Source organism: Talpa occidentalis, unplaced genomic scaffold (assembly GCF_014898055.3).
Source record: "Talpa occidentalis isolate TD23 unplaced genomic scaffold, MPIMG_talOcc4v2.1 talOcc4.6, whole genome shotgun sequence".
Classification (NCBI taxonomy): domain Eukaryota; kingdom Metazoa; phylum Chordata; class Mammalia; order Eulipotyphla; family Talpidae; genus Talpa; species Talpa occidentalis.
In genome coordinates this window covers 41,235,974-41,263,108 of record NW_023604972.1, presented here as the reverse complement: position 1 = coordinate 41,263,108, position 27,135 = coordinate 41,235,974, and the positions used below count along the sequence as shown (strand labels likewise).

The following is a 27,135-nucleotide window of genomic DNA, read 5'->3' as shown; positions in this document are numbered from 1 at the left end:
TCGGGAAATGATGAAGTTTTATGGAAGGACGTAAGAAAAAGACAGATCAAGAAGGAAGAACTGTCTTTACAAAGCACATACACAAAAATACCCCACAGCATCATTATGGCCATGAAAAGAGCTGTCTTAGTGGTTAAGTGACCTCTTTTTCCTTTCCTATAAAATCATTTCTCAGTTTGCAGGACCACAACTCCATCTGCATGACTGCTCGTTCATTGTTACACACACTGTCCTGGTGTTGAAAAACAAGATCATCTGCCAGATTAAATATTATTGACTCATTGATAGAAATTTTTTTACTAGGAATGCATGTTGTGATGAAAGAACAGTCTTTTGTTGTTTTTAGAATGCTTACATGTAACTCTATTATTCATTTACTATCAACCATGGTGGATCTATGTAAGCAGTTTATTATTAAAAAGTTTTATGGAGAAACATGCAATCATTAATTTTTAAAGGGTTGTCTGAAACATGAATTGGCCTTTTTCCAAACTGAAAATGGGGTTTTTCCTCCATAGTTTTAAATAATCCCTTACATTCACATATGTGTGTGTATGTATATGTATATATGTATACACAAATATATGAAAAACTAATAATACAGGTTGCAACCAACAGTTTTGTTGAAAAAATGGGCCAACTGCCCATTCTATCATTCACACTTAGAGACTACCTACTAACCCTAAAGTTAAATGAATAATAATAATACAATATTAATGGCAGCTGGCATTTAATTTACTTATGATGATGTATTAGAGACTGTCCTAAGTACTTTGCAGTATCTTATTTTTTTCCTTCAAAACAGTTCTATAAGTTGGGTCCTACTATTAATCCCATTTTACAGGTGAGGAACCTGAGACTAAGCTATCCTGGGAAAAGGAACATGCTCACAATCACACCGTGGTCATTAGCTAAGCTGGGACTTTGATACAAATTTTTTGTCTTCAAAGCCCTGCTATCGCCTTAAGGTACTACCTTGAGGTAGCAGAAATTGGGGAAAACAGGTCAAAGGAAATTCTATCATCACTTCAGTCAGCACCTGCCATGCATGTATAAAATTGATCCAATCCTTAGTGTTACTTTTTCAAGAAAACAAAGAACCTTCTTGGAAAGAAAATTACATGAAAATCTTTGTGCATTTAGATATGTCTTCCTTGGTTTCATATTACCTTCTATGTCCAATTAAAACAATGCAAGTTTCCATTAGCCTTAGGTGGATACAGGGCAGACAACAGGTAGGCTTTGTTTTGTTTTGTTTTGTGACAGATGTGTTGTTAACAAAGGCCTCATATGGCTTTATGAACACCTTAACCCTCAGAACAGTTAAGGAGGAATTTTCTTTTTTTGCTTTAGAAATTCTTGACATATGACTTATGACCTAGGCATATAACTTTGGCAATCAGACTTGCCTAAGTTAGTTTACAGATTTTTCCATAAATAAATATATACATATAGTTTGAAATAAATGAAATTTATTTGAAATAAATGAAAATGAAAGTTCAAAATCCCACAATTAAATATATCTGTGTTCCAATTCTTTAACTTCTATAATCTTGACTTCTCCAGTAAGTCCAGGATGTTTAGATACAGGGTATTTTACCTCACTATCTCCAAGGAAGAGTTCTGCGTAACTGTATAGTGGTAACATTTGTATTTCTCTGGGGATTATATTTAATTTATTCTAATAATATCAATCATGTATTAAGTACTTATTCTCCAAGCAGCTTTTAAGTTATGAAATATTTCTAATCAGTATATCTTAACAATTTAGGCTTTTATAAGAGTATGTCATTCATGTTCACCTTAATATTTTTGTTTCTACTTTGTTCCTTTCTCTGATTTTCATTTAAGCATGGATTTTATCTTAATGCATTATATGTTTCAATATCTGGATAGATGTTGATTTTCCTTAAACAAGACAAAAATAACCAAATGATACAATAAGCCCTGTAGTGCCCTGTCTTTTCACCACTGCTGCTGAACATTTTTATGGACACTGTTCTCTTTTCTCTCAACATTCATGATGCATATGTATATGCAAGGCACCTCCCAAAGAATGGCAAAGAAGGAAGATACACTACCCAAATATCTGGGCATAATCTGACACAGCAGAAAAATTCTTCATCCTATCTTTCTTGGCTTTCAATTCATAAGCCCTTTGCATTCTAGTCTATAGCATAATCCCGTTGCTTTATTTTAAACATTAATAGATGTTTCCCCAGACTTTGTAATTAAAAGTAGATAGATGGTACTTTTAATGGCATGGCATGAATGTGCCCCGTTGATGCCCAAGTTTACACAGCTCTCAGAAAAACAGTGTACATTTGGTACTTTAAGACCTTAATCAAAAAGTATGGATTGTATATCCAATTGTTATGTTCAGGGAAATGTAACGGGATAACTAATTGGAATTAGCTAATTGGGGGACTTGGGATCACCAATGCTATTGACACAAATGTCCACCCTTATTTTACTAGAGCCAATGTAAAGCAACTGTCCCCAAAGTGAATCCTTTTTCCAAATGCCTTCCATATTATAAAATGATGATGAACTGCTCCAAGAAAAATTTTCAAAATCCAAGCTGAACATTTTGTTGTGAAAAAATTCTGTTGTTAATTCAGATTTGGCAAGATGGATGTTAAAATATTGAGATATATGGGTCATATTCCTTACCCAGAAGTTACTTCACTTTTAGGTATTTCTGATTCTAGATATAAATCTTCCGTAAGAACATCACATTCCATCTTTCCTTTCTTCATTTTATTTTTTCTTTCCTTTCCTTTCTTAATTATGTTGTGTAATAGACATGAACACCTCTACTTTACCACTAGGTGAATTTAGCTTTTAATTTCATGCTTCAAATGATATAGAGTAAATGATATAGATTATTATCTTTTGTGTTTCTTCTATAAGCTTGTTAATCTATTTAAAGTTAACTGTAACAACAAGAAGCAGCAAAACACGGAATAGAAGTTCCAAGGACTAGGCTTGCCCAGTCCTTATAGTTAATGCATGTTATGTACCTGGTTTCCTCGTCCATTAGATAATTTCTTTACACTACTGCAATTTGAGTTCATTTCAAAATAGAGTTAATTATGTTCATATTCCAGAGCTCTTGGCTCCACTTCCTGATTGAATCATATATTAAGGTATCTCAGGCAATGAGACTTCCAATTCAGCAGGGCAGTTTCTTAGAGAAAATAAAATAAAACCCTTCCCTGATGATCACGATACCATGCAAAAAGTTTGTGTGCATAAAACCTACACCTTCCTCCAAACACGAAGTAAGCACAAAGACAAGGCATGATGCCCTCACCTGGGTCAGGGGGCATACAGGAACAGAAGAAGTGAGTATTGTAGCCCACTTTGAAGTCAGAGTTGATGGGGTAGTAATCCACTAGCTTGATCATCTTCTTGAAAGCATCATAAATAAATATGAAGCTAATCAGAGAAGAAAAGCCCTCTTCTGTGAAGCGAGTAAAGTACTGAACCAAGAAGCTGGCATCAGTGGCCACCAATATAAAACACAGGAAGGCTGACCACAGGCCAATCCAAAGGCGAAACTCCAAGTAGTCAAAATTATGATCCCTGGAAAGAAGAAAGAAAAGTATTTTAAACTCTTTATCCATGGATTACAAAGAATATAAAACCACCAAATGTCTGCAAGAATGATTGCTAAAAATACAAAATCATTTTAAGTCATTAGATAGGAAGTTCATCCTTGATTTCATCCAGAAAATATTAAGGTTTTGGTCTAGTAATATTATTATGCTCCCAAACAGAAATAATTCCAGGAGTTTGAGAAAAGCATATCAAAAGCGGTCACAGCATTTATATGTGAATAACTCATTAATTTTCTCATTCAAAAAATGTGGTCTCTGTCTGCACATAGTTACATAGTAAACAACTCGAAAACCTAACACTGCTACCTCCCAGCAAGTGCTCAATACAGGCTTGTGAGCTTTACTGATTAATAAAAACATTATGATAATTTCTTCCTCTGTCCCCAAGTCATGGCAGGCTATTGAGGGAGACAAATAAATAAATATAATCACACTGTAAAAGTCGAAGTGCTATCTAAAGAAGTAACTAATTCTGAACAGGGGAATTGATAAAACTGCAAGAAAAACTCAAGGTATTTAAGGAGGAATGTTCCAGGCAGATCAGAGAGGGTCAGGCCAGGAAGAGGAAGGAGAACTTAAAACAGCATGTGGCATGAGACCACATGTAATGCTTACTGTGGACACAGCGTGACCAACACAAGGAGATGGGATCAGAAACATAATCTGGAGGGGATCCAGTGGATTGTCGTGGAGGACCTCGGGTGCCTTGGCAGTGAGCATCATGTAGTAACATGTACCTGAATGGTGAGACCCTATACCTCTGACTCGCATACAGTGTTGTATGTGAGTTATCTCAACAAAGGTAATAATAATAATTAAAACTACTTCATGGACAAATATGTCAAATAAGACAAAGAAACACAAGTTGTAGTCAGATCCGGAAAGACTGTCTTGCCTTGACAAAGCCAGATAGAGCCACTCTCATGAAGCCATGCATAGATGTGATATCCTTATGCTGAAGCTGTATTATGTAGCATCCCATGACCACTTTTCTCTCTCTACACCTGTCACACAAAGCTTTAGAATAGATCACCTCCACCTAAGGAGGCCATTTCTTTTTTAAACAATCTTTGTATTTCTTATAAGTGAATTAGTTCAAGATTCACTTATAAGAATTCACTTATAACTAGTAAGTATATTAGTTCAAGATCTAGGAGAAGATGGGTTAGGTGTTGATTATTCTTGACATTTTACCATTTCATACTGATTCTTTTTAGATTAAGTGGAGACTGCTTTACAACATATTTTCTCATAACTTGTTTGTGATGCAAAGGCAGATAGTAGTTACTTACATTTCTCATATGTAGGAGAGAGAGAAATAATTCAAAAATCATGCATGCTTGAAATTCTATAGTCTTCTTTTAAACAATGAGTTTCTCATAACTGTTAGGGATAAATTTTAGTACTTTCCCAAAGACATCACTTATCACTTTCATTACCACAACCCAGTCTAAGCCTCAAGAACTCTTTGCCAAATTATATATAAGAACCTCCTTACAGATATCCTTACTCATACCCACGCTTGCCATTTTCACATCACAAACAAAATTATCTTTTAAACAGTAAATCAGCATTCCAGTTTAAAACTTTTGATAGCCTACCACTAGCCTTAGAATAAAATTCAAATCCTCTAACCTAACACAGTGCCTAGCTCATAGAAGATATTCACTAAGCACCTGCTAGGTGGACTAATGAATGCCTATGGGCTTGAACTTGGTTGAGGCAGTTACTAACATTAGTTGATGAGCTATCACATGTACCCAGATGACTGAAAATTTTACAGAATATTAGAATGAAAAGTTCCTTAGATGCTGTGATAGTTATTTTTTGTGTCAACTTGGTTGGATCCAGGATTTTCAGAGATTTAGCCAAACATTATTCTAGGTGTTTCTTTAAGGGTATTTTTGGGGTGAGAGTAACACTTAAATTGGTGGACTCTGAGTAAAGCAAGATGCTTTCCATGATGTGGGTGGCCCTCACCCAATAAGTTGAAGGCCTGAATGAAACAAAAAAGACCGGCCTCCCCCAAGCAAGAAAGAATTCTCCAGAAGACTGCATTTAGATATCATTCTTAACTTTGGCTTCTACCAATTCTACAGCAGACAGCTTTTAAACTTAAACTGGAATAGCGGCTGTCCTAGGTCTTCAGACTGCTGGTCCACCCTGCAGATTTTAGACCTGCCTCCCTTTACTTATACTGGTATGACTCAATCCTCACAACAAATATGTTTATATGTATGTATGGATATATACATGCTTTAGACTCTCTCTGGACAATTTTAATACTAATTCAGATTAGTCAAATATGCCCCCATTTTATAGATAAGGACACAGAAGTCAATGGAGGTAAAGTCATTAACCCACTACTAAACATTTAGTGACAGAACTGATCCAGAAAACAAATATCTGTATTATTTGATTGGTTCTTTTAACAATCTCACCACAGTTTCTCCACCCAATTTGTACTTAGCTCCTTGATAAAGGCTTTGCTGTCCTCTCTTCAGTCATGTGGGGACTACATTACCAAACCAGGGTATTATTAATGATGCATATGTTCTGTGGGTTTCCTGAAATCCTTCTGAAGATAACATTTGCTTTTCTTTCCAGTTCCCTTTATTTCTGGAACCCCACTGTATAATCCTATCTTTGTGAGGTTAGTTGATTGTAGAAAAGTTATAGGAACTTTCCACTATTACACAAGTCAATGTTAAAACTAAGAAATACAGTTTCACTACTTCTGAGCCAACAGGTTCTTCTTAAAATAAGGCATATAAACAATGACCTAGTTTTTAAAAATAATTACCTAGGTTTGCTTGCCTAACAAGTTAGAGCAATCTTCATTTGTTCTAAGAATGCTTTGTTTATGGAAGTGGTACTTATAGGACAGGATGAGAAACAAATCCATTAGCTAATGGTAAAAAACACGAACAGTTTGCATACAAAGGATTAAAATGCCTGTATATCTTAAATCTTGGGAACTAAACCATATACCAAATTAGGTGCTCTGAAATACTTACATATTGCCAGAGTATAAAATCATTAAAGTCAATAGCATGTCATTGTGAATACATACATTTATAGCAGCAAGAAGAGGAATACAAGATCGGAAACTTTTTTAAACAAGTTGATCAACAATAATGACTATAATATAATGGCAATATTATATCCAAAAAGGTATCAACCCCTTGGTGTCAAGCTTAAATAGCAATTAAGCTATAAAAATTAACAGGAAATAATAGTAAAAATAAAGTTAATTATAGTGAGTTAGGACAGGGAAAAAGAGTTTATATCCTCATGGTACCACAGTGTATCTATATTTTTGAGTTATAGTTTCTCAGTAGCATAAAACCAAGGACACAGACAAAAGAATTGGCCTTTGAATCATGCTAAAGAAATTAATGTTCAGCCACACAAATAAATAGAAACTCCCTGAATTAAATTAGCAAAATCAGTAATGTAATAGAAAATAATAATTTGAAGGTCTATAAGTAAATTGTTCAAAGAATGTAAAGAAGAAATGATTAAATAAAAAATGACAATTATACTGGCTAAAATTTGACTTTAACCATGAATTTTCTACATGATTTAGAAAACAGGACTGAAACTTTTTTTAGATTAGTCACTTAAGAAAAGGAATGTAATGCTCTGCTATTGGACAACAATTTGCAAAAATAGTGTAAAGCAACTGAAAATTCAGGAAACAAAACCATAAATGCTTTTGGGAAGTTGTAAGTTATTTCCTTGATTCTGTACTAATTTTAAAAGGTGACCTTTGAAAGCATATCATTTATAATCCTTAATGATTCTCCAGTTTACAGGGCAAATATTAAAATCTGTATCACTAAACAGATAAATCTGTGGGTATGTGATCCAATTTTTTGTGTCCACTGAACCTACAAAGGAAGAATTTATCTATTTTTTTCTTTAAAAATGGTAAAATATATCAGATAAATCTAGGCAAGACATAGTAAAACAGGTTTTGGTTTGGTTTTTTGTTTTTGTTTTTTTTTTGTTTTTGTTTTTGTTTTTTTTTTTACTGAAGGACTTCTCAGATACTTTAGTAAGCTCAAGTATAACAGGAATTATCAAGATGGAGATGCAATACACATACTTCCCCATCTTTTAGAGATCACAGAAACTTTTATTTTTCTATTGTGCATCAAATGGGACTGATAATTGACAAAATACACTTTGGAGCATCATGATTTGCACAAGTACTCTGGATCTAGACAAAATATTAGCACTGCTATTAAAATATATAAGCAAATGATACAGTTTTGTGAATAAAACAATAAGGTTTGCCACATAAGTACCACATGTTAGTCAAATGATGGGTTTGAAGCACTGTTTCTCAAATGTTTCTTGTTGCTTTACAACTGTTTTCAAATAAATCTCTTGGAAATATGTTTACGTTACCAATTATGATGAAACAGAAGGGAAAGTGAGAAAGAAATTCACTTAGTGAAAGGAAAGAATCTCTATCCTACAATTATCTGAAGAAAACCAGGAAGCAAACATTTTCTGTACATTGAGGCTCTGATCACATTGCATCCCATAAATCTTTCTGCAGATTGTGCGTGTTTGTTCCTGTTTATAATGCATGCTTGTTTCATCTTTCCACAAAGACTTTCTTGTGTCATACAATGTTTTCTCAAATATTTGCTTGACTCCTTCTATAAACTGACATGAACAGATTTTTTCCAGGATTCTTCTGTGAATTAGGATGGAGAAGGATCGACAGAAAACTCAGAACATTATTTAAAATTTGGTACTTTAAACTCTCAGAGGACACTCACTGATGTTCTCAACCCAATTTTTAGAAAACCAGATTGTAATCCGTATTCTCTCCTCTATCTCATCTTCGTTTTTAATGGCTCACCCAATTTCCAAGGTTTCATATAAGCCCTAAGTTCATGAGGTATTATATAGGTAATGACATTTGTAACATTAAAATCCTAAACATTTATAATGATATAAAAATGTGGAAATTGCAAAAGCAGTTCTGGTTAAGTCATATGATATCTTGCAAATCTGTATAAGGATTGAGAACTGCCTGTAAAAGCAATTCTCTTAGAAGCATCAGAAAAGCATCATTTCATCAGAATGAGACCAGAATACCCAACGTGATTTTGAATCTGTATATGTGCAAATGTGGCCACTGGGATGATTCACTTAATTCAATTGTCTCCTACTTAAAATAAGCCATCAATTTCTAAAAGAAAATATTTATATCATAATTGCCAGGCCCATTTAGTAATGTCTAGTGGTTCTCTAAGAGGAGTAGGGTCTGGAGTCAGAAAGCGGGAATTCAACTCCCAACCCTGCCAACATTCAGCAGTTTATTCCACACCAGCGTTCTCAACTATAAAACAGAACACAGTCCCTACCTCACAGCACTGCTAAAAGAATTAAATTATGTAGTACATGCAACCCACTTGTTATGTGTTCATCATTCAGTAAAATTGTTATAGGACAGGGAGAGGGTCAGCCCAAACCCTGCAAACCTGCCTATTCTACATGGGTTCTGCCATCCGCCGCATCAACACAAAACATAGGAGACTTTAATGGGAAGGAACTTTAATTAAACTAGGAAACAATACAGGTAAGGCAAAGAGTCTAGTTTCTAAATGAAGCACCCAAAGTTACCCATCCCCTCGTGGGTAAAAGTCCATCCATATGGGATCGGCCCAGAACAAGGCCCCAAAGTCTACCACAAGTCTAAAACATCTTCCAGTGGGGACCCACAGAAAAGGGTCACAAACAACTGGACAAGCCCGGAAGGAAAAGAGCAAAATCAACATCAAGATAAAAGCTGCCATGGTCACCTCCCCACGGGTCTCACCCACATCTGTGTCACCCCGTCCACGACCAAAAGACAAGCGCAGTTTCTTCACGTGTCTCTAGGCTCCATGCGCCTCCTCCAAGTCTCCTTGCTCCATCCTGCTTCCTTCCTCCGTCTCTTCCTGCAGCTTCTTCTTTTGCTGCTCAGCTCCACCCTCCCTTGGGTGGGGCAGGGAACCTCCCCCTTTCCTGGGGACCACCCTGTTGCAATATTAGTTATTATTCAGCTGAGTCTTTGAATGTACCTTCAGTTAAGACCACTGGAATTGGGGTTAGGAACAGATTGTAGGAGCTTGCAGTCTATTTCATTAATGCCCATTTAACTTTGAACAAATCACTTAATTTTTCTAGTGTGTAGACAGGAACATGGCAGGAAGCAAAAGACATGCTCAAATGGGATTCTGAGGAAAATTTAATAAATAGTCTATTTACAGGGATGTAACAGAGAATGGTGAGGGGCTTGGACACAAGCAACATCAGGAAGAGTCACCAGGGTCTGATGAGGGATAAAAAACAGGGTGGAGGAGCACTGGACAGGGTATGTAACACTATGACAGAACAAACCACAGCCAGTGTGGCGTTACAGCAGAGCCACTTAAGTATTGGGAGGGAGACACATCCTGATCTCTCCCTGTTATGCTGGTGCTCTGCACTAGCCAAATTTAATAGCAATTCCGAGGCAATAAAGTCTAGGTACTGTGGTCCACAGGGGTCATTCCCCTGAGATGCATATTAGGACTCTACGGGCAGGGCATGATGGGGAAGGCAAGCAGATAATTCAACAAGTGGCTTCAGGTGAATCAAATATGAAATGTGCATTGGACTACACTATCTTGAAGGGTCTTTCAACCTCCAAGTCTTAACATTCCTGTGTTCTGAGCAACCTGGCTGAGATTCTGTGCTATAGTTACACTATGAATGCTCTACAAGTATAAAATTCTCTTTGTAATTATATGTATATACATACTTGCTGAAATTAAATAGAAGCCTTTCAAAAACTAGAACAGGTCCTGTGCTGCTCAAAATAGTGAGTGGTTGACCAGCAAAGAGGCAGAAGATGGCTCCAGAGACAGCTGTGCCCAGGAAGCTCTCCAACACGCCCTAAGAGAAAGAAAACACAGGTGTTAAAAGAAACACATCTTTTTTCTACCAATGTGTGATGTCACTGGGGAAATTAAACTGCATGAATATGCTATTACAATGGCTGTATCAAATGAATATGAATAAAGATTCTTGTCAATATGAATATTACCATTTATTTACTTCACCACACACACAATTTAGCCATTCCACCCTGCTCCATTGCTTGAATTTTTCCAAAGAATGGGTGGTCGTAATGACGCATGATTCACCACAGAAGACAAAAAAGATGACCTTGGTCATAGTGAAAATGTAGCTGAAGCTTTTCTACATAAAGTCACATGATGTAATCCCCTCAAGAGGGCAGAGTGATTCAGTGTTTTGGGTAGCAATTTCTCTTTGGGGTTACTTTCAGTGTTGGAGTTGAATTCACTTGCACATAGCAGGAATTTATGAGTAGTTACATTTTATGCACAAAAGATATTGTTTTTCTTGAAGAAAGCTTTTAAAGTGGAGAGGAGAACAAAGGAGAAATAAAAAGTGCCCTCCATTTTACAATCCCTATGACAATTCAAAAAAAATTCTTATTATATATTTATGGCCCAATGTAAATTTATACAAAAGCTTCGATTTATTTTATTGCTGGGGGAAATAAAAATGCAGGGATCTGAACAAATAAACTTTGTGGCCACATCTCCCTGCATTAGCTCTCTGAAAATCAACCCATTTCTTTCTTTTAGCATAACAAGAACACAGAAACATGAGCCATAAAGCATCACTGACTTATAAAATTATCCTAATGTTCTCAATCATGCCATTTGGGATGAATGTCCCAGATACTAGAAAATGAACCTGTTTCCTATGCTTTTCATCATTTCAAACTTCAATTAGAAAATCACATGCTTATTTGTAGAAAATTCTTATTTGTAAACTTAAAATGGTGTCTTATCAAGGGGTTGTTGCAAATATCAAAAAGATGACAGAAACCCTTTATTCATACATAGGCTATAAATCTGAACCATAAAATTGGTAAGATAAAACATTTTTAAATGAGTAAAGACATTTTATAGCTTCAAAAGACACAAAAATATATTTAGTGGTAGATGAATTTACACAGCGGAAGAAAATTATATGATCTGTGTAACCAGATATATCCACTGAAACAAAATGGTACTAGAAAGAGTTCTCGCTTCAACTGAACAATAAATTACCTATTCATAAAAGTATGATTTATGTTTATATTAAAAAGTCATTTCTTAATGTAAACTATCCTGACAGGAACAGAGTGAATATCTGGGGAATGTGACATGCCCCTCAGTCATGTCCTATACACCACTCAACCAGTTAACCTATTCATGTCTGTCTACCTCACTAATTCATCTCTTGCCCCTGCCACAAGTTTTTCAGCAACTTTTCATCACTAATCATTTAATAGGCACAAACTGACTCTAAAGAAATTATTTTACAAATCAACTTAAAGACACAAATACACTGTTTTTCCCAATACAAAGTCACCTTTGTTTTTATTTTAAATTTTACTCTATTTACTAGTACTCATAGGATATTAGCAATAGCACATCCCCCTGTTTTAAGGGTAGCATTTATTTCTCAAAACAGATAAAATCTTTCAGAGTAGCACTATGTAATAATAGAGCTGGGGTGGAGTTGGGGCATAAAAGCAAGGTTGACATATAATAAGATTAACTTGTCACATGATGTTAGACATATTTGGAAACAATTCCTTGCAACTACTTCCCTCCAAAAAGTCTGGGTTTGGGCCTCCCCTGGTGGCGCAGTGGTTGAGCACTGGGCTGCAATCCCCGGCCACTGGCGAGGGTCCCACATGGCGTGTCAGACCTCTCCTGCTGCGCCTGCTGCTCCCCTCAGCAGTGTATTTCGTCAGTCTGCCTGTTCTGTTCCCCGCTCTGGTGCTGGTGAATTCTCTCACCCTCCCATGCTTCTGACTGTACCCAGTGCTTGTATTTAAAAAAAAAAAAAAAAGTCTGGGTTAGATTTTTGGCAGAAGGGTCTTGTAAGGAGACTCGATACACATGGATATGAGTTTTACTGCTTAGCTTCAGGGTGTCATCTCATTTTTCTATAGCCATTCCATACATAGTGAGAGAGGATCCAGTTCGTTCTTTCTCACAGGGACAGAAAGAGACTCCCTATTGCCCACAAGTAGTGTTAGTCTTAATCTCTCATATGTAAAGAAAATGAGATTTGGGGGAGGTTAAATGATATGAACAAATCCAATTCAATGTTGCACAAATCTTTGGAATATGGGTATTTATCCAAACACTGCCTCACTCTTGGACAGGATGAAAGTTGTGCCTTCAGCTGGAATGCTTATGGATATGCACTTTTTCACCCCCTGTGCACTGACATTGGGCTTATGGTTTTATAATTCATCTTTCTTTTTCAGGCTTCCTTTAATATGTGTTACAACAAAGGATAAGACTGGAATTGTCTGTATGACAGGACATGTAACTCTTGGGTTATATACGATAGGTCAACTTTCATAGATTCACGCTTTATCAAACAGGGAGAAGTATTTATTTCTCATCACTGTTACAGGAGTCTAATACAACACAGCCTGGGTGAGAGAAGATGAAGGAAAAAAGGATGAATGTGAGATTAAGAACTCTCTACTGGATCACCACTGATCTCTGTGACACTCAGTATTCCCCAGCATCACCCATGCTTCTCTTCCTCCATCTTACTATACACTGTCCCTTCCAGATTCAGGAAACATAAGGAGCGGAAGAGAAAATGTCCAAGTTGCACCCTCAGTTCTAAGAGGTCAAAAGCCATTTAGTAAAGATAACAAGTAATTTCTTTCAGAAAACAGCTTTGATTTATGGAAGCCATATGACTGTTAAAAGGCAGATTATTTTTATTTCAGTACTTGATCCTTTGGTAAGTACTACAGTTTCCATTCTGTTGCTTACAATTTTGAAAACACAGATAGGTGACTTATTATACATTGCACTGGAAACTTGCTTAAACTTAGAGAAGCTTCCAGCATTTCTGAGAAAAGAAACTATTTTCACTATATTTTGACATGTTACTCTTGACGATACAGAAAATTTTAAAATAATATCAAGCAATGAATAACTTCAATTAAACTGCAACTAGAATTGAAAGCAATTTATAAGGTGAATTATCAGAAATACTTTTTCTGGTTTATTATATTCCATGTTCATTAATATAAAAAGGAAAACAATATGTGGATGTGTGTATTTTAATGTCTGCAACTCATGAAGACAATTCTACACTTGACTTCTCACAGAGGAATAAACTCCCTAGTAAATTCATGAGAATACAGATGGCCGAGCTCTGATGTGTGATGTAAGAAGCTTCATTTTGGGTTAGCTTTTATTTCTATTCATTTCTGATTAGGTGACATCCATTGTGGAATAGCTGAAAGAGTTAACAATTGGCAGTAATGAAATCTAGAGTCTATACTCCATTCTACCACCAAAATGCTGATAACTTTGGGAATATCACTTAATCTCTGTCAATTTCTTCTTATAAAAGAAAAACATCATATAACATAGTATAACAATAAAACTGGAGTCAGATGGTCTCAAATTGACATCTAGACTGCACCACTGACACAATCAGTAACTCTTAAAGATATATTTATTTATGAATACAAGAACTGAGGTACAGGCCAGAGGTGTGGGGGATGAGAGGATTCACCAGAGACAGAGTGGGGGACAGAACAGGCAAATTGATGGAAGTACACTGCTGAGGGGAGCAGTGGGCGAGTAAGGAGAGGTCTGCTGCGCCATGTGGGAAGTTCCCTGGCTGGGGATCGAATTTGTGCTGCAGCGGCTACAGACAGCTTCATAGGTTTTGTCTTAACCCCTTGTGCCACCAGGGAAGCCCCCCACAATCAATAACTTTTAACAAGTTACTTTAGCAGCCTTTCTATGCCTTATATAGTTAGTATGCACATTCAGTTGGACAATGTGCTATAGCAGAGCCTCTGATAGATAATATTCTTTGATGAATACATACACATAATGTATTTATGTAGACAAGAGATGAGGAGGCAGAACTAGATGATTTCCATGTCTTTTCCAAAGAACATACCTTGGAGTCAGGGATGTATGAGTTTAAATGTCAGTTTAAACAGTTATCAAACTTTCTAAATACTAACTCTCTCTTCCGTAAAATCATAGCTTTTAAAATAATATCAAGCAATGAATAACTTCAATTTAACTGCAACTAAAATTAAAATTAATTTAAAAGGTGAATTATCAGTTTCATAAGAAAACTATTTGGATTAAATAAGACAATAATGTTTAAAGAGCTAAGAATAAAGTAGAGCTACAGTTAAATGCTGGTTCCCTTTCATTTTCTGCTTCTCATTTCCTTTTTTAAATATAAAAAGATCACAGAGATCCTGTATTAATACAAAAGGTTATAAATCTGAACCACAAAACCTGTACGATAAATATTTTTCAAATGAGTAAATAAAGACATTCTGTAACTTTAAAAGACATAATTATTTGTCTTTTCCTCAAAATAGGAAGAAGAAGATAGATAGTCAAGAATGACATGCATGGAAAGAAATGATGATTAGTCCTCAGAGGAAAAGGTAACGGGGTGTGTGGGTGTGTATGTGTGTGTGTGTGTGTGTGTGTGTGTGTGTGTGTGTTGGGGAAGAGGGGGATAGGGAAAGTAAGCTCAAAAAAACACTTTGTTTTACTTTACAGTAATGAAATAAAAAAAATCCACATCCCAAACAATTCGTGAACATTTTTTGATTACATGAAGGTATCAAGTTAAATCAAACAGAGTCCTTGTTTTACAAAACAGCCAAAGAAACTCAACACAAGCACCATAATAGAAAAACCAAGCATAAAATAAACCAGAGAATTACAGCAAGATTCTTTTTTTTAAGATCAAGATTCTTAAAAAAAATCACACTTGATTGGTAACACCAGTATTCATGTCTTTGAACTAGTTGTGACAAGGGCTGCTTGGGCCATCATATCTGTCACTACCAGCAAAGCAAGCACATCCCAGATGATGAAACATTAAAAATTAAAAATACATGCTGTCAACTTTAACTTAATTGCAGTTTAGCATCTTCAAATAACATTAAAAGAATGACCTTTGTTGTTTTATGTCCTTTATATTAAGGAATTTATTCTTTGCATTTAAAATTATAACCCTGCTTAGGGAAGTTGAGTGGCAATAACAGAAAAGTGGTACAACTATCCAGCAATTCCACTCCTAGGTATTTACCCAAAGGACACAGAAACATCAATTCCAAAGAGCACCTGCACCCCTATGTTTATAGCAGCACTATTTACAATAGCTAAGCTTTGGAAACAACCCAAATGCCCAAAAGTAGATGACTGGATCAAGAAGATGTGGTACATATATACCATGGAATATTACTCAGCATTCAAAAAAGATAAACACATGCAATTTGCAGCAACATGGATGGCGCTGGAAGGGATCATGCTCAGCGAAATAAGCCAAAAAGAAAAAGAAAAATACCGGATGGTCTCACTCATAGCAGGAATCTAGAAAACTTAAATAAGGGACCAGGAAAATGAATATAAGAAAGTGAAAATCAAAATCAACAAAAAACTATGAACCAGAGACACTTTTTGGGGGGTGGGGGGCGGGAGGGGAAGAATTGGGGTCAGAATGGGGCGTTTGCAATTGTATGGGGGAATATAAAAATAAAATTTAAGATTAAAAAAAAAAAAAAGAAAGAAGAATATAGAAAAAAAAAAAGAAAGAAAAGTGGTACAACTCCCAAGAAAACAAAAGAATTTCCAATTTTGACAATTTTTAACCAAGGAAAGCTTGGAATTAAGCACTTTTTAAAAATTTAAGTGCTGGGATTTCAGAGAAAGATGACATCAGAGGAAGGTTCATGCTTTGCTCTGGGGAAGATAAACTAATAAGCGGAGACAGGCATTAAGTCAGAGGATCCGATGACATGGGCTGAAACCGGAGTACCTCACATTACCTGGGTATTCAACACAGAGGAAATTCAGCTCCAACAAAAGCAAAAGGGTGAAGGGGGGGAAAGGCAGTTACTAGGGCAGGAAAACTGGTGCATACCTATGCTTGGCAAGGGCAAAACTGATTGCATGGATTAAAAGGTGGCAGATATGGGTAAGAGTGCTGGGGTAAGCCAGGAAGACAGGGCCCCCATGAGGAAGAAAAGCTCAAAAGGTACAAAAATCCCCACTGATTTCGCCCTTGGGTAGGTGACTATCGGGACCAAGCAGATACAGCAAAGCCACATTGGAACATGCCTGTGTTATACCAAAAGCCCAGGCTGCACACAGCAGAGAGGTGGGTCTGAAACCCAAAGAGGAGGGCTAGCAGTGGTAACACAGGCATGAGTCAAGCCCATGTATACCATATTCACCAGCAACAAATCCCAACAGGATCCCCACACCAACGCCCAGAAGACCCAGCTACAGATTGGTTTTCCCTGATATATGACACCCTGACTGCAAAAGTGGAAGTTCAACACTGTTAATATTTAGAAATAAAATTGTAGGGAGACTAAAAAATATAACAAAGGACAACCTGAGTCCTCATGGGAATACTACACCACAGAGAGAACAAATCTCAGAACCACAAAGACATAGGAACTCTTGTTCCTATCAGATACCTAGTTCAAAGTTCCCATAATAAAGAAATTTAAAGTGGAAGAAAACACATAAAAGTTGATCAAGGATACATAAATCTCAGAAAAACAAATGAATGTACTGAGAAATAAAATTAATGAACATAAGACTGAAACTGAAACATTAAGAAAATAATGGAGATACAGGATGTAAAAACATCAAGAAAGGAGATAAAAAAATTCTGAGGAGTGCTATTGAAATAGAATAGACCAATGAGAAGATCAAACATGTTACCTATAAGGTGATAATGCACAAAGAATCAGGGTGGAGAGAAACACACACACACCCTCCCATATATATATATGAAGACATTGAGGAACCCTAATTAGACTTACATTTGATCTCTGTGAAGAAACACTGGGGCAAGGAGAAAATGAACAACGTGTTCAGTTAAGAATACTCTATCCTGAGAGGAACTCCCTCACATATGAGAGAGAAACAAAGGCCTTTTCAAATAAAAAGAAGCTGAGAGTCTTTGCAAACACTAGACTACCCCTCCAAGAAATGTTGAAAGAAGCTCTTGTATTTAATTTGAAGAAAATAACATCCAAAAAGAACTAAACAAGGAAATTGTTAGAACCACAAAATTAAGGAGAAAATGGCAGTATCAGAATTTCATATATCAATAATCACTCTAAATGTAAGTATACTGAACTTGCTAATTAAAAGGCACAGCGTTTGGTTGGATTACTAAACAGAACATGACTGCTGTCTACAAGAAATGCACCTGATCTCCAAAGATAAACACAGGCTCAGAGTAAAGGGTTCTAAAGCAATCCTGTAAGTAAATGGGACCCAAAGGAAGGCATAACACTCATCAATATATATTCAGCAACTGAAGGAGCAGAAAAATATATAAAATAATTGCTATATCTGGAAACAGAGATTAGAAAAAAACATGTGTGATTGGGATTTCAACACCCCACTTTCACCAATGGACAAATCAACCAGACAGAAAATAAACACAACAGTTTTAAACAAGAACTAGATCTCATGGGCTTAATAGACATTGATAGGGCAACTGCACTCCCCCAAAAAGCTCAATACACATTCTTCTCAATTGCGCATTGAACATTCTCCAGAATTGACCATACACTGGGTCATAAGACAAGGATTAACAAATTTATGAAGACTGAAATCATATCAAGCATATTCTATAACTACATGAAACTAAAAATCAACCACAAAAAGAGAGCAGGAAAATTTTCTAATATTTGGAGAATGAACAAAACACTACTGAATAACTTTTGGGATAATACGGATATCAAACAAGAAATTAAGAAGTACCTTAAGACAAAAGATAATGAGAACACAACCTTCCAGAACTTATGGGACACAGCAAAAGCAGTACTAAGAGAAAAATATATAGTAATACAGGCCAACAGAAAATAGTTCAAATAAATAATCGTATCTCTCACTTTAAGGAACTTGAAAAAGAAGGAGAAACAAAACCAAAAAGAAAGTCCAAAGATGAAAGAAACCAAAAGCTGGTTGTTTGGAAAAATAAACAAAATAGACAAACTTCTAAGTAGGCTCACAAAGAAAACTCATAAATAGGATCAAAAATGAAAGTGAAGTTACAACAGACATCTCAGAAAGTCAGAGGATCATAAGAGATTACCATGAACATTTGTATGCTAGTAAGTTGAATAACCTAGAATAGACAAACTTTTAGAAATATGCAACCGCCCGAGATTGAATGGGGAAGAAATAGATAAACCAAACAGGTCAAATACAAGCAAGGAAATTGAAGCAGTAATAAAAGTTCTCCCAAGAAAACAAAAGTCCAGGATGTGACGGTTTCACAAGTGAGTTCTATCAAACCTTCAAAGAAGAATTAATAGTTATCCTTCTCAAACTCTTTCCCAAAAGATTGAGAAAGAGGAAATATGTGCAAATTTTATGAAAACCAACAATACTCTAAGATAAAACCAAAGACAATACACAAAAAGGAAACTGCAGACATACTTCCCTTATGAAGATAGATATGAAAGTTCTCCAAAAAAAAGAAAAAAATAAATAAAATCAAAACAAAAAACACCTTAGCAAACTGAATCCAACAATGCCTGTGATGGTTTATACAACATGATCAAGTGGGATTTATTCCAGGGACACCAGATGGTTCAACATTCAAAAAACCAATCAATGTAATGCACCACATCACTAAAAAAAAAAAAAAAAAAAGCTAAAAATCATATGATCATATCAATAGATATTAAGAAAGCATTTGATAATATTCAACATCCATTTATGAAAAAAACCCTTGAATAACTGGGATGAATGGAACATACCTCAACATAATAAAGGCTATATATGACAAACTCACAGCTAACATCATTGTCAATGGTGAAAAACTGAAAGCTTTTCCACTAAGATCTGGCATAAGACACAGAAGTCCACTTTTATCACTGCTATTCAACATAGCTTTGGAAATCCTAGCTAGAACAATTAGGCAAGAAAAAGATATAAAACGAATCAAAATTGGCAAAGAAGAAATAAAGCTATCTTTATTTGGAGACATCATGATAATATATTGATACATAAAGAACCCTAAGACTACACAAAAAAAATAATTGAAACAGTAAATCAAAGTGGCAGACTACAAATATACAAAAATCAGTTTTCTTCCTATATGTAAACAAAGAGTTTTTAGAAAATAAAGAAATCAAGAAAACAACCCCATTTACAACTATATCAAAAAGAATTATAGCCTCCCCTGGTGGTGCAGCGGTTGAGCGCTGGGTTGTGAGGCTGCCCGCAGCCTCTGCAACGCCAGTTCGATCCCCAGCCACCGGTGAGGGTCCCACACACACACACACACAAAAAAAAAATATATATATATATATACCCAGGAATTGAATTAACATAGCTGAAGTACCTACACAAAGAAAACTATAGTAAATTATTAAAAGAAATAGAAGACAAAAAGAACTGAAAAGATGTTCCCAGCTCATAGACTGAAAGAATTAACATGGTCCAGATAATCATCTTATCCAAAGCAATACACAGATTCAATGCAATCCCTATCAAGTTTCCAATAACCTTCCTGAAATAAATAGTACAAATATTAGTGAAATTAATATGGAATCACAAAAGACCCCAAATGGCCAAATCAATCCTGACAAAAAAGAGGAAGAATTGCACTATCACAATCCCAGATCAAATGATTTACAAAGCTGTACTTATCAAGCTTATGGTACTGGAACAAAAACAGACACACACACCAGTGGAATAGAATTGAAAGCCCAGAAATAAATACATACTTGCAATGACAATCTACATCAAAGGAGCCAAGAACATATACTGGAGAAAAGAAAGCTTCCTTAATAAATGACACTGAGAAAACTGGACCACCACATGAAAAAGAATAAAACTAGACCCCTATCTCCTACGATACACAAAAATAAACTCAAAATTGTTAAAATACTTGGATATCAGACCTGAAACCACAACATACATAGAAGAAAACATACACAAAACATTCCACAACATAGGCTTCTGAGATGTCTTTGTGGATTCTTCTCTAACAGCAAGGAAAATAATAGAACATAAACATCAAACAAAAAAATCTTCTGCACAGTGAAAGAAGCCATCACTAAAACAAAAAGACACCCTACTGAATTGGAAAAATATTTACACACCATACCTCCAACAAGGGGCTGGCAATCCACTATCTACAACTCAACAAAAAACCACAAACAAATAACCTGATCAAAAAGTAGGCAGAAGAGATAAAGTGGCAGTTCTCCAAAGCAAGCATACAGATGGCTGACAGACACATGAAAAAAATGTTCATCATTACTATGGTCAGTGAAAAGCAAATCAAATCCACAATGAGATACCACCTGACACCTGTGAGGATGGCCCTTATCAAAAAGATCAGAAAACACCTGCTGGCAAGGATATGGCAAAAAAAGAAACCCAATTACACTGTTAGTGGGAACACAGAATGGCCCAGCCCCTGTGGAAGGCAGTATGGAGAGTTCTCAAAATATTAAAAGTGGATCTACTATATGACCCAGCAATTTCCTCCTAGGTATCTACTGAAGATACAAAAATATTAATTTGAAGGGATATATGCACTCCTATGTTCTTTGTAGCACTGTTAACAATATTCAAGCTTTGTAAATAACCTAAGTGCCCAAAGACAGATTAATCAGGAAGATGTGGTATATAGGCACAGTGGAATACTACTCAGCTATTAAAAAAAATAAGCTTGCCATTTGTGACAACATGCATAGAGCAAGAGGGGATTATACAAAGTGAAATAAGTCAAAAGGAAAAATACAAATACCAGATGGTGTCATTCATATGTGGATACAGAGAAATCAAACAATGGGTCAGGTAAAGTAAAGTCTAAGTAAGAACAAACCAGAAATCTGACTAGGGAACTGCGGCTACCAGAGAGGGAAAGGGAGGGGCAGAATAAAGTGGGAAGGGAGCACAACAGACTATGGTATCTTGGTGGTGGGTGTGATGTGGTAACAACACCTCAAGGGGATGATACTATACCTGCAAATCAAATACAATGTTGTAAACCAGTGTTATCTAAATAAAAAATTATAATAATAAAATAAAATATATAAATAAAACTTTAAAGTGTTTCTAAACATAAAAAGAAATTTTAGCCAGTGTTACTAGTAATCTATATAAACTGTAGATCATGGAATATAAAATTAGATTTTTCTAGATGAGTTTTTTAATTGAAATTTAGCCAATAAGAAAAAAACGGATGCAGCTTAATGTCATTTAAATAAAGCCATCCATCGGAAGTAAGCAGTCAGGTCTGAAGTACCTGCAGGAGATCTGATGTCAGATCCTCAGCATTAGCCAAGCCACATAATCAAAAATAAATGAAAAAACAATCCAAGAACTAAATTAAATTTGTGTCACATAAGTATTACCTGGGAAACTTTTTTTAATCTTAGAAAAAAATCTGATTCTTTACCCCTATTTTGAACAACAAAATTAGGACCTCTGAAGATTAGGTATGGAGAATCAGCTTTTTCAAAGTTCCCCAGGGCATTCTCATATGATCCAAATTTGAGAGGCACCCTTTCAAGCAACTGTCTCTTCTCATTCAAAATAAGAATCACCTTCTAGGATTATAAATAATCAGTTATAAAGACCATTCATATACATGTGGGCAAAAGACTGGATATAAAACCTCACTTTTTTTTATTTCACCTTGCAGCTACATCCTATAAATCAGTGATTTCTGTCCTGACAGATCACAGCTGCCAAATCCTTACTGCCATCTTCTCTGCCTAAAAGTGCTTTATCGTCATAAACAGGATTTCTGTTTACAATATCCAGCAGGAACTGAAAAATGAGGGAAGACTTGAAAGACAAATTATCTCCCTGCTTGGAGAAATGTATAAGCCAAACCTTTACCAAAGAACTTTAACTCCAAGCGTATTAAAATGGATGGTTTAAAGAAGGAGGCTTTACAATATTTTTTGTTTGAAGAGCCGTGACTCTGTATGCAGATTATCTGAAGCACCCAAACATCAAATGCCTGTATATTCCAGTATAAACATCAAATGCCAGTAAAATCAAATCCAGATGGATAAAAAATTTAAATGAAAATATAAAAGAACTAAGATATGTGGGTAAATATTTTCAACAAAGGGAAACCTCTCTATATCACAAAAACAAGAAACCATAAGATTGAAGATTTCGACTACATAAAAATTGAAATAACAAGTTTAAAAGACATGGCAAGAATAGGAAAAATACATTTGTGATATTCCTGACAAGCAAAGGGAAAATATCCTTTTTACATAGAGTTCTTAAAAGTCAAAGAGAAAAAAATGAAAAGGACACAAATATAAGAAGGTATAGATAACCAATAAAAATGTGAACTGGTCTTCACACTCATTAAAAATCAAATGAATTTGAACTGAACAGAATGGAAGGTATTTCAACTCATAGAATGACAAAAACTGAAAACATGGGTCAAAATGCTGTTTTTGCAAGAATGTGGGCAAGTGGGCTCTTATCCATAACTGGTAGAAGTAAATAATGGTAAAAAACCTTTGTGAAGTATAATTTGAAATAAACATCAAAGGATAAAATAAATATATCTGGCAATAATTCTGCTAGGAATCTATTCCAAGGAGGTAATTACAAAGAATAGAAACAGTTATATAACATGGCTTGTTTATAAATGAGAATACTGAGAAAAACTGAAAGTCTACTAATAAGGGACTTATTAAGTAAATTATAGCATAGGTATCATGTTTAAATAAATGTAGTCATTAATAATTACGTTCTTTTACGAGAAAGTGTTCCATGAAATACTTATCATACTAAGAAACACTATACATATGACCTCATTGATATACAATCTTATATACAAATCTGTGTACATATGCATTATAAGATTGACAGAACAGTCATGAAAAATATTAATAATGTTTTTTTCTGGATGGTTTTAAAAGCAAAATTACCCTCGATATCATTTTTCTGTATTGCTTGAATTTTCTAAAATGTGCAGTTGCATCCTATTAAAAATTAAGTTATTTCAAAACAAATTCAAGCAACACACAAAATAATTTTCAAATTGAGCATCATTTGGTATCCCCAACCTGCCAAATCACTCTTGTTTCCTGATCACCAAAACATTAGAGTTGATAATAGTCTTTCAATGTTCTTGTTAAGTGAAATTGGACAGAAGTGACTTAACTTCAATTAAACAGATTCAATTCAAACTTGTGCCTAAAATAAAGCAAATTATTCAAAGTTCCTTCCTAGGAGAAGTGATGGCCAGTATACCTGGGAGGCAAGTAAACAATGCAGACCCTATTCCTTTGTCATTAGACAGACATTATTTTTCCCATCCATGACAACTCAATTGTATCACTCCAACTGACTCTCCCTAACTTTTTAAAACTGAAATATGTTTCTGGTGCAGATTACCACGTCATCTTATTATATTTCACTTTAAGGAGAAATACATTTTGTTGCCAAAATGGTGTGGTATGGTAACATATCTAAAGATATGTGATTCTATATTTCTGAATCATATACAGTATTGTAAACTAATGTTACCTTAATAAAACAATTATAAATAAAAAAGTTACAACAATCAGGTAAATTGAAATCATAGTCCTCACTACAGAAAAGCAATTATCAATTTACTTTAATTTTACTGTTACAGATTGCATATGGTAAGCTTTGTAAAGAATTATCTAATCGAGGAATATCATATGTGAATAAAAAATATATTTTCCAACTTAAGCAGATTGATTAAATATTCTCAGCACGGTGGCATGTTAAAATAAAGCCTCAAATTTAGAGATGCCAGTTATAAATGTTCCTTATTATGAGACAAGTTCCCTCAAAATGTGCTCTGTTAGGCTCCATAAATATCACAAAATTCACAGAATTCTAAAAATCTTACTGTATTCATTTGTTAAAAAAGATTTGTGAAAATAGGATTATATTTACTCCTGGAAAAAAATTTAAATGACTTTCTTTCCTCTAGACTATGTTCAGTCAGTCATTCACAATCAACAATGTCACTATAAATTAAAACACTTTGATGTTCCAAAAAGCAAAGAACAATTTTAAAACAGCACAAAGACTTCCCACAAGATATCAAGAAAGTATTCCAAATATCAATACCATGCCCATACACTAAGTGATCCACAGATATGTATTGACTTAGCTTCATATCAAGGTTCCATTCGGCCAGTACTTTGAATGAGAAATTCTTAACAAAAAACTTTGGTGAGATATATTTAAACTTTGAACTCATCAACACTTATTCTGTATACCTGCTTGGCAACCAAGAATATAAATACAATGCAGTGTGTTGGCATGTATGGTAACAGAGTTTAGCTGTGGAAAGGACAGGTTTTGGAATGGTAAGACTGAACAAGTTCTTGCTTACTTCACAGGATGGCCAGGACAGCAGTGTTATTACCGTGGGAGTTGCTGAAAGGATAAAAAGGATATTGCACAATTTCTAAACCTCAGAAAGCTTATGTTCTAGTACTTTATTGTCAAGCTCTAAGAACAGGAAACATTCATAAGCTGGGGCTGGACCCTAGATGAATGTAAGATCAACTCTTGGCAAAGCAGTTTGGTCACTCCCAGAATCCCAAGTTAAACTTCACTGTTCACACTTTACGTGGAGTCCATGAACATCCACTCGGTAAGCTTCAGAGTCCTCTCACAGCAGGCTGATGGACAACATGTATATGTCAACTGGCGGGGATTCATACAGTTATTTACCTTGTCATTATAACTTGATTGTACTTGGAGCCAGCATGGCTTCAACTACTTTATTTTGAACACAGTTACACAGAAATGATCAATATATCTCCCAAGATCTACCTTTAATAAGATAGGCTTTATACCTTATTAGGTATAAATGCATACAGTTGTGTGATTATGCATACATTATGTGTATGATTGTTTAATATATATCTCATTATATGTGTGAATATTAAGTACATATGTGTATATGTGTGTGTGTGTGTGTGTGAGTACTGGAATGAATGCTTAAATGTATATTCCTGTCTTTGAGCAGGCAAGACCTCCTGAACAGAAGCTGGCAAAGGAGTGTGCTTAAACAACAGCAGTGCAGTGACTCATCTGTGTTTTCACAACATGTTTCTACCCAGCACCCAAGTCTATTTGTAGCCTGACAATAAAGGCCCTATGTGAACCATCTCTGAGTTGTCTGCCTTTAAAAGCAAAGACACCGTTCTCAGGTTGACTCATTTGAGCTGCATGTGCTTTTGAGAATAACCCACTGTCACATTTATGAAGGCAAGTGACATAATTAAAGATTATCGCAGAGTATACCAACATTTTTCTGCTTATTCTTTCTCTAGTGTTTATAAAACCTAATCAGAGGCCTTTACCTCTTAAACAGGTCTGTTGCACACTGCTATTATCTCTTGTAGCAGAGAAAAAGATTACATTATCAATCTACTGGACAGTAAATATCATTGGAATAGGAATTTTTAGCTATTTTCATAACCTATTTGTATTCCTAGCACTTGAAATAGTGTCTGGTATATAATAGACCCTCCAATAAATATTTGCAAAGGAATGAATCAACTTCTGCCTTAGACTTGTGACATGACCTGGGCCTTATCACCAAATCCACAAAATATTTCAATGTCCATATACCAAGTCAAGACACTTCCATAGCTAGCATACTGGAACATCTGATGTTACAGTACATACCCATTTTTTTTTTTTTTAGGTGGCATTGGTTTGCAACACTGTATGTGATTCAGAAGCATGGGACCAGCCTCATGCAATATAACCATACCATACCCAACGCCAAGGCACCCATAGCCCTCCATAATAATTCACTGTACCACTTCCCCACTTTGTCTTCCCCTGCCCCCTCCACATCTTACAGCCTCAGTTCTACAATCAGATTTCTAGGGTTTGTTATCAATTTAGTTTTTTCTGACCCTTTCTTTATTTGTTTATATTCTACATGTAAGAGAAACCATGTTTGTCATCTTCTTTCTGACTTATTTCACTATCATTATCCTTTTCAGTTCCATCCATGTTGTTGCAAATGGCAAGTGTTCATCTTTTGTTTAAAGATGAGTAGTATTCAGGGCCTCCCCGGTGGCGCAGCGGTTGAGCGCTGGGTTGCGAAGCTGCCCGCGGCCTCTGCGGCGCCGGTTCGATCCCCAGCTGCTCCCCGGCCACCGGAGGAGGGTCCCACATGGCGCGCAGACCTCTCCTGCCGCCCGCTGCTCCCCTCAGCAGTGTACTTCGGTCCTTCTGCCTGCTCTGCTCCCCGCTCTGGCTCTGGTGAATTCTCTCACCCTCCCGCGCTTCTGACTGTACCCAGTGCATGTATAAACAAAACAAACAAACAAACAAATAAATAAATAAAACATGCCTCTATAAAAAAAAAAAATTTAAAAAAAAAAAAA

The 27,135-nt window shown here is 35.6% G+C and overlaps 1 protein-coding gene across 2 annotated transcripts in view; it reads right to left on the bottom strand.

Moving 5' to 3' along the window:
* Positions 1–27,135, bottom strand: part of SLC4A4 (solute carrier family 4 member 4) — a 347,176-nt gene that overhangs the window by 76,195 nt on the left and 243,846 nt on the right. For both annotated transcript variants that reach the window (XM_037530399.2, XM_054688304.1), the window contains exons 13-14: positions 10,432–10,565; positions 3,317–3,588 (exon numbers count right to left, since the gene is read on the bottom strand). In XM_037530399.2, the coding sequence (XP_037386296.1) occupies positions 3,317–3,588; positions 10,432–10,565 (406 nt within the window). The remainder of the gene's footprint in view (positions 1–3,316; positions 3,589–10,431; positions 10,566–27,135) is intronic.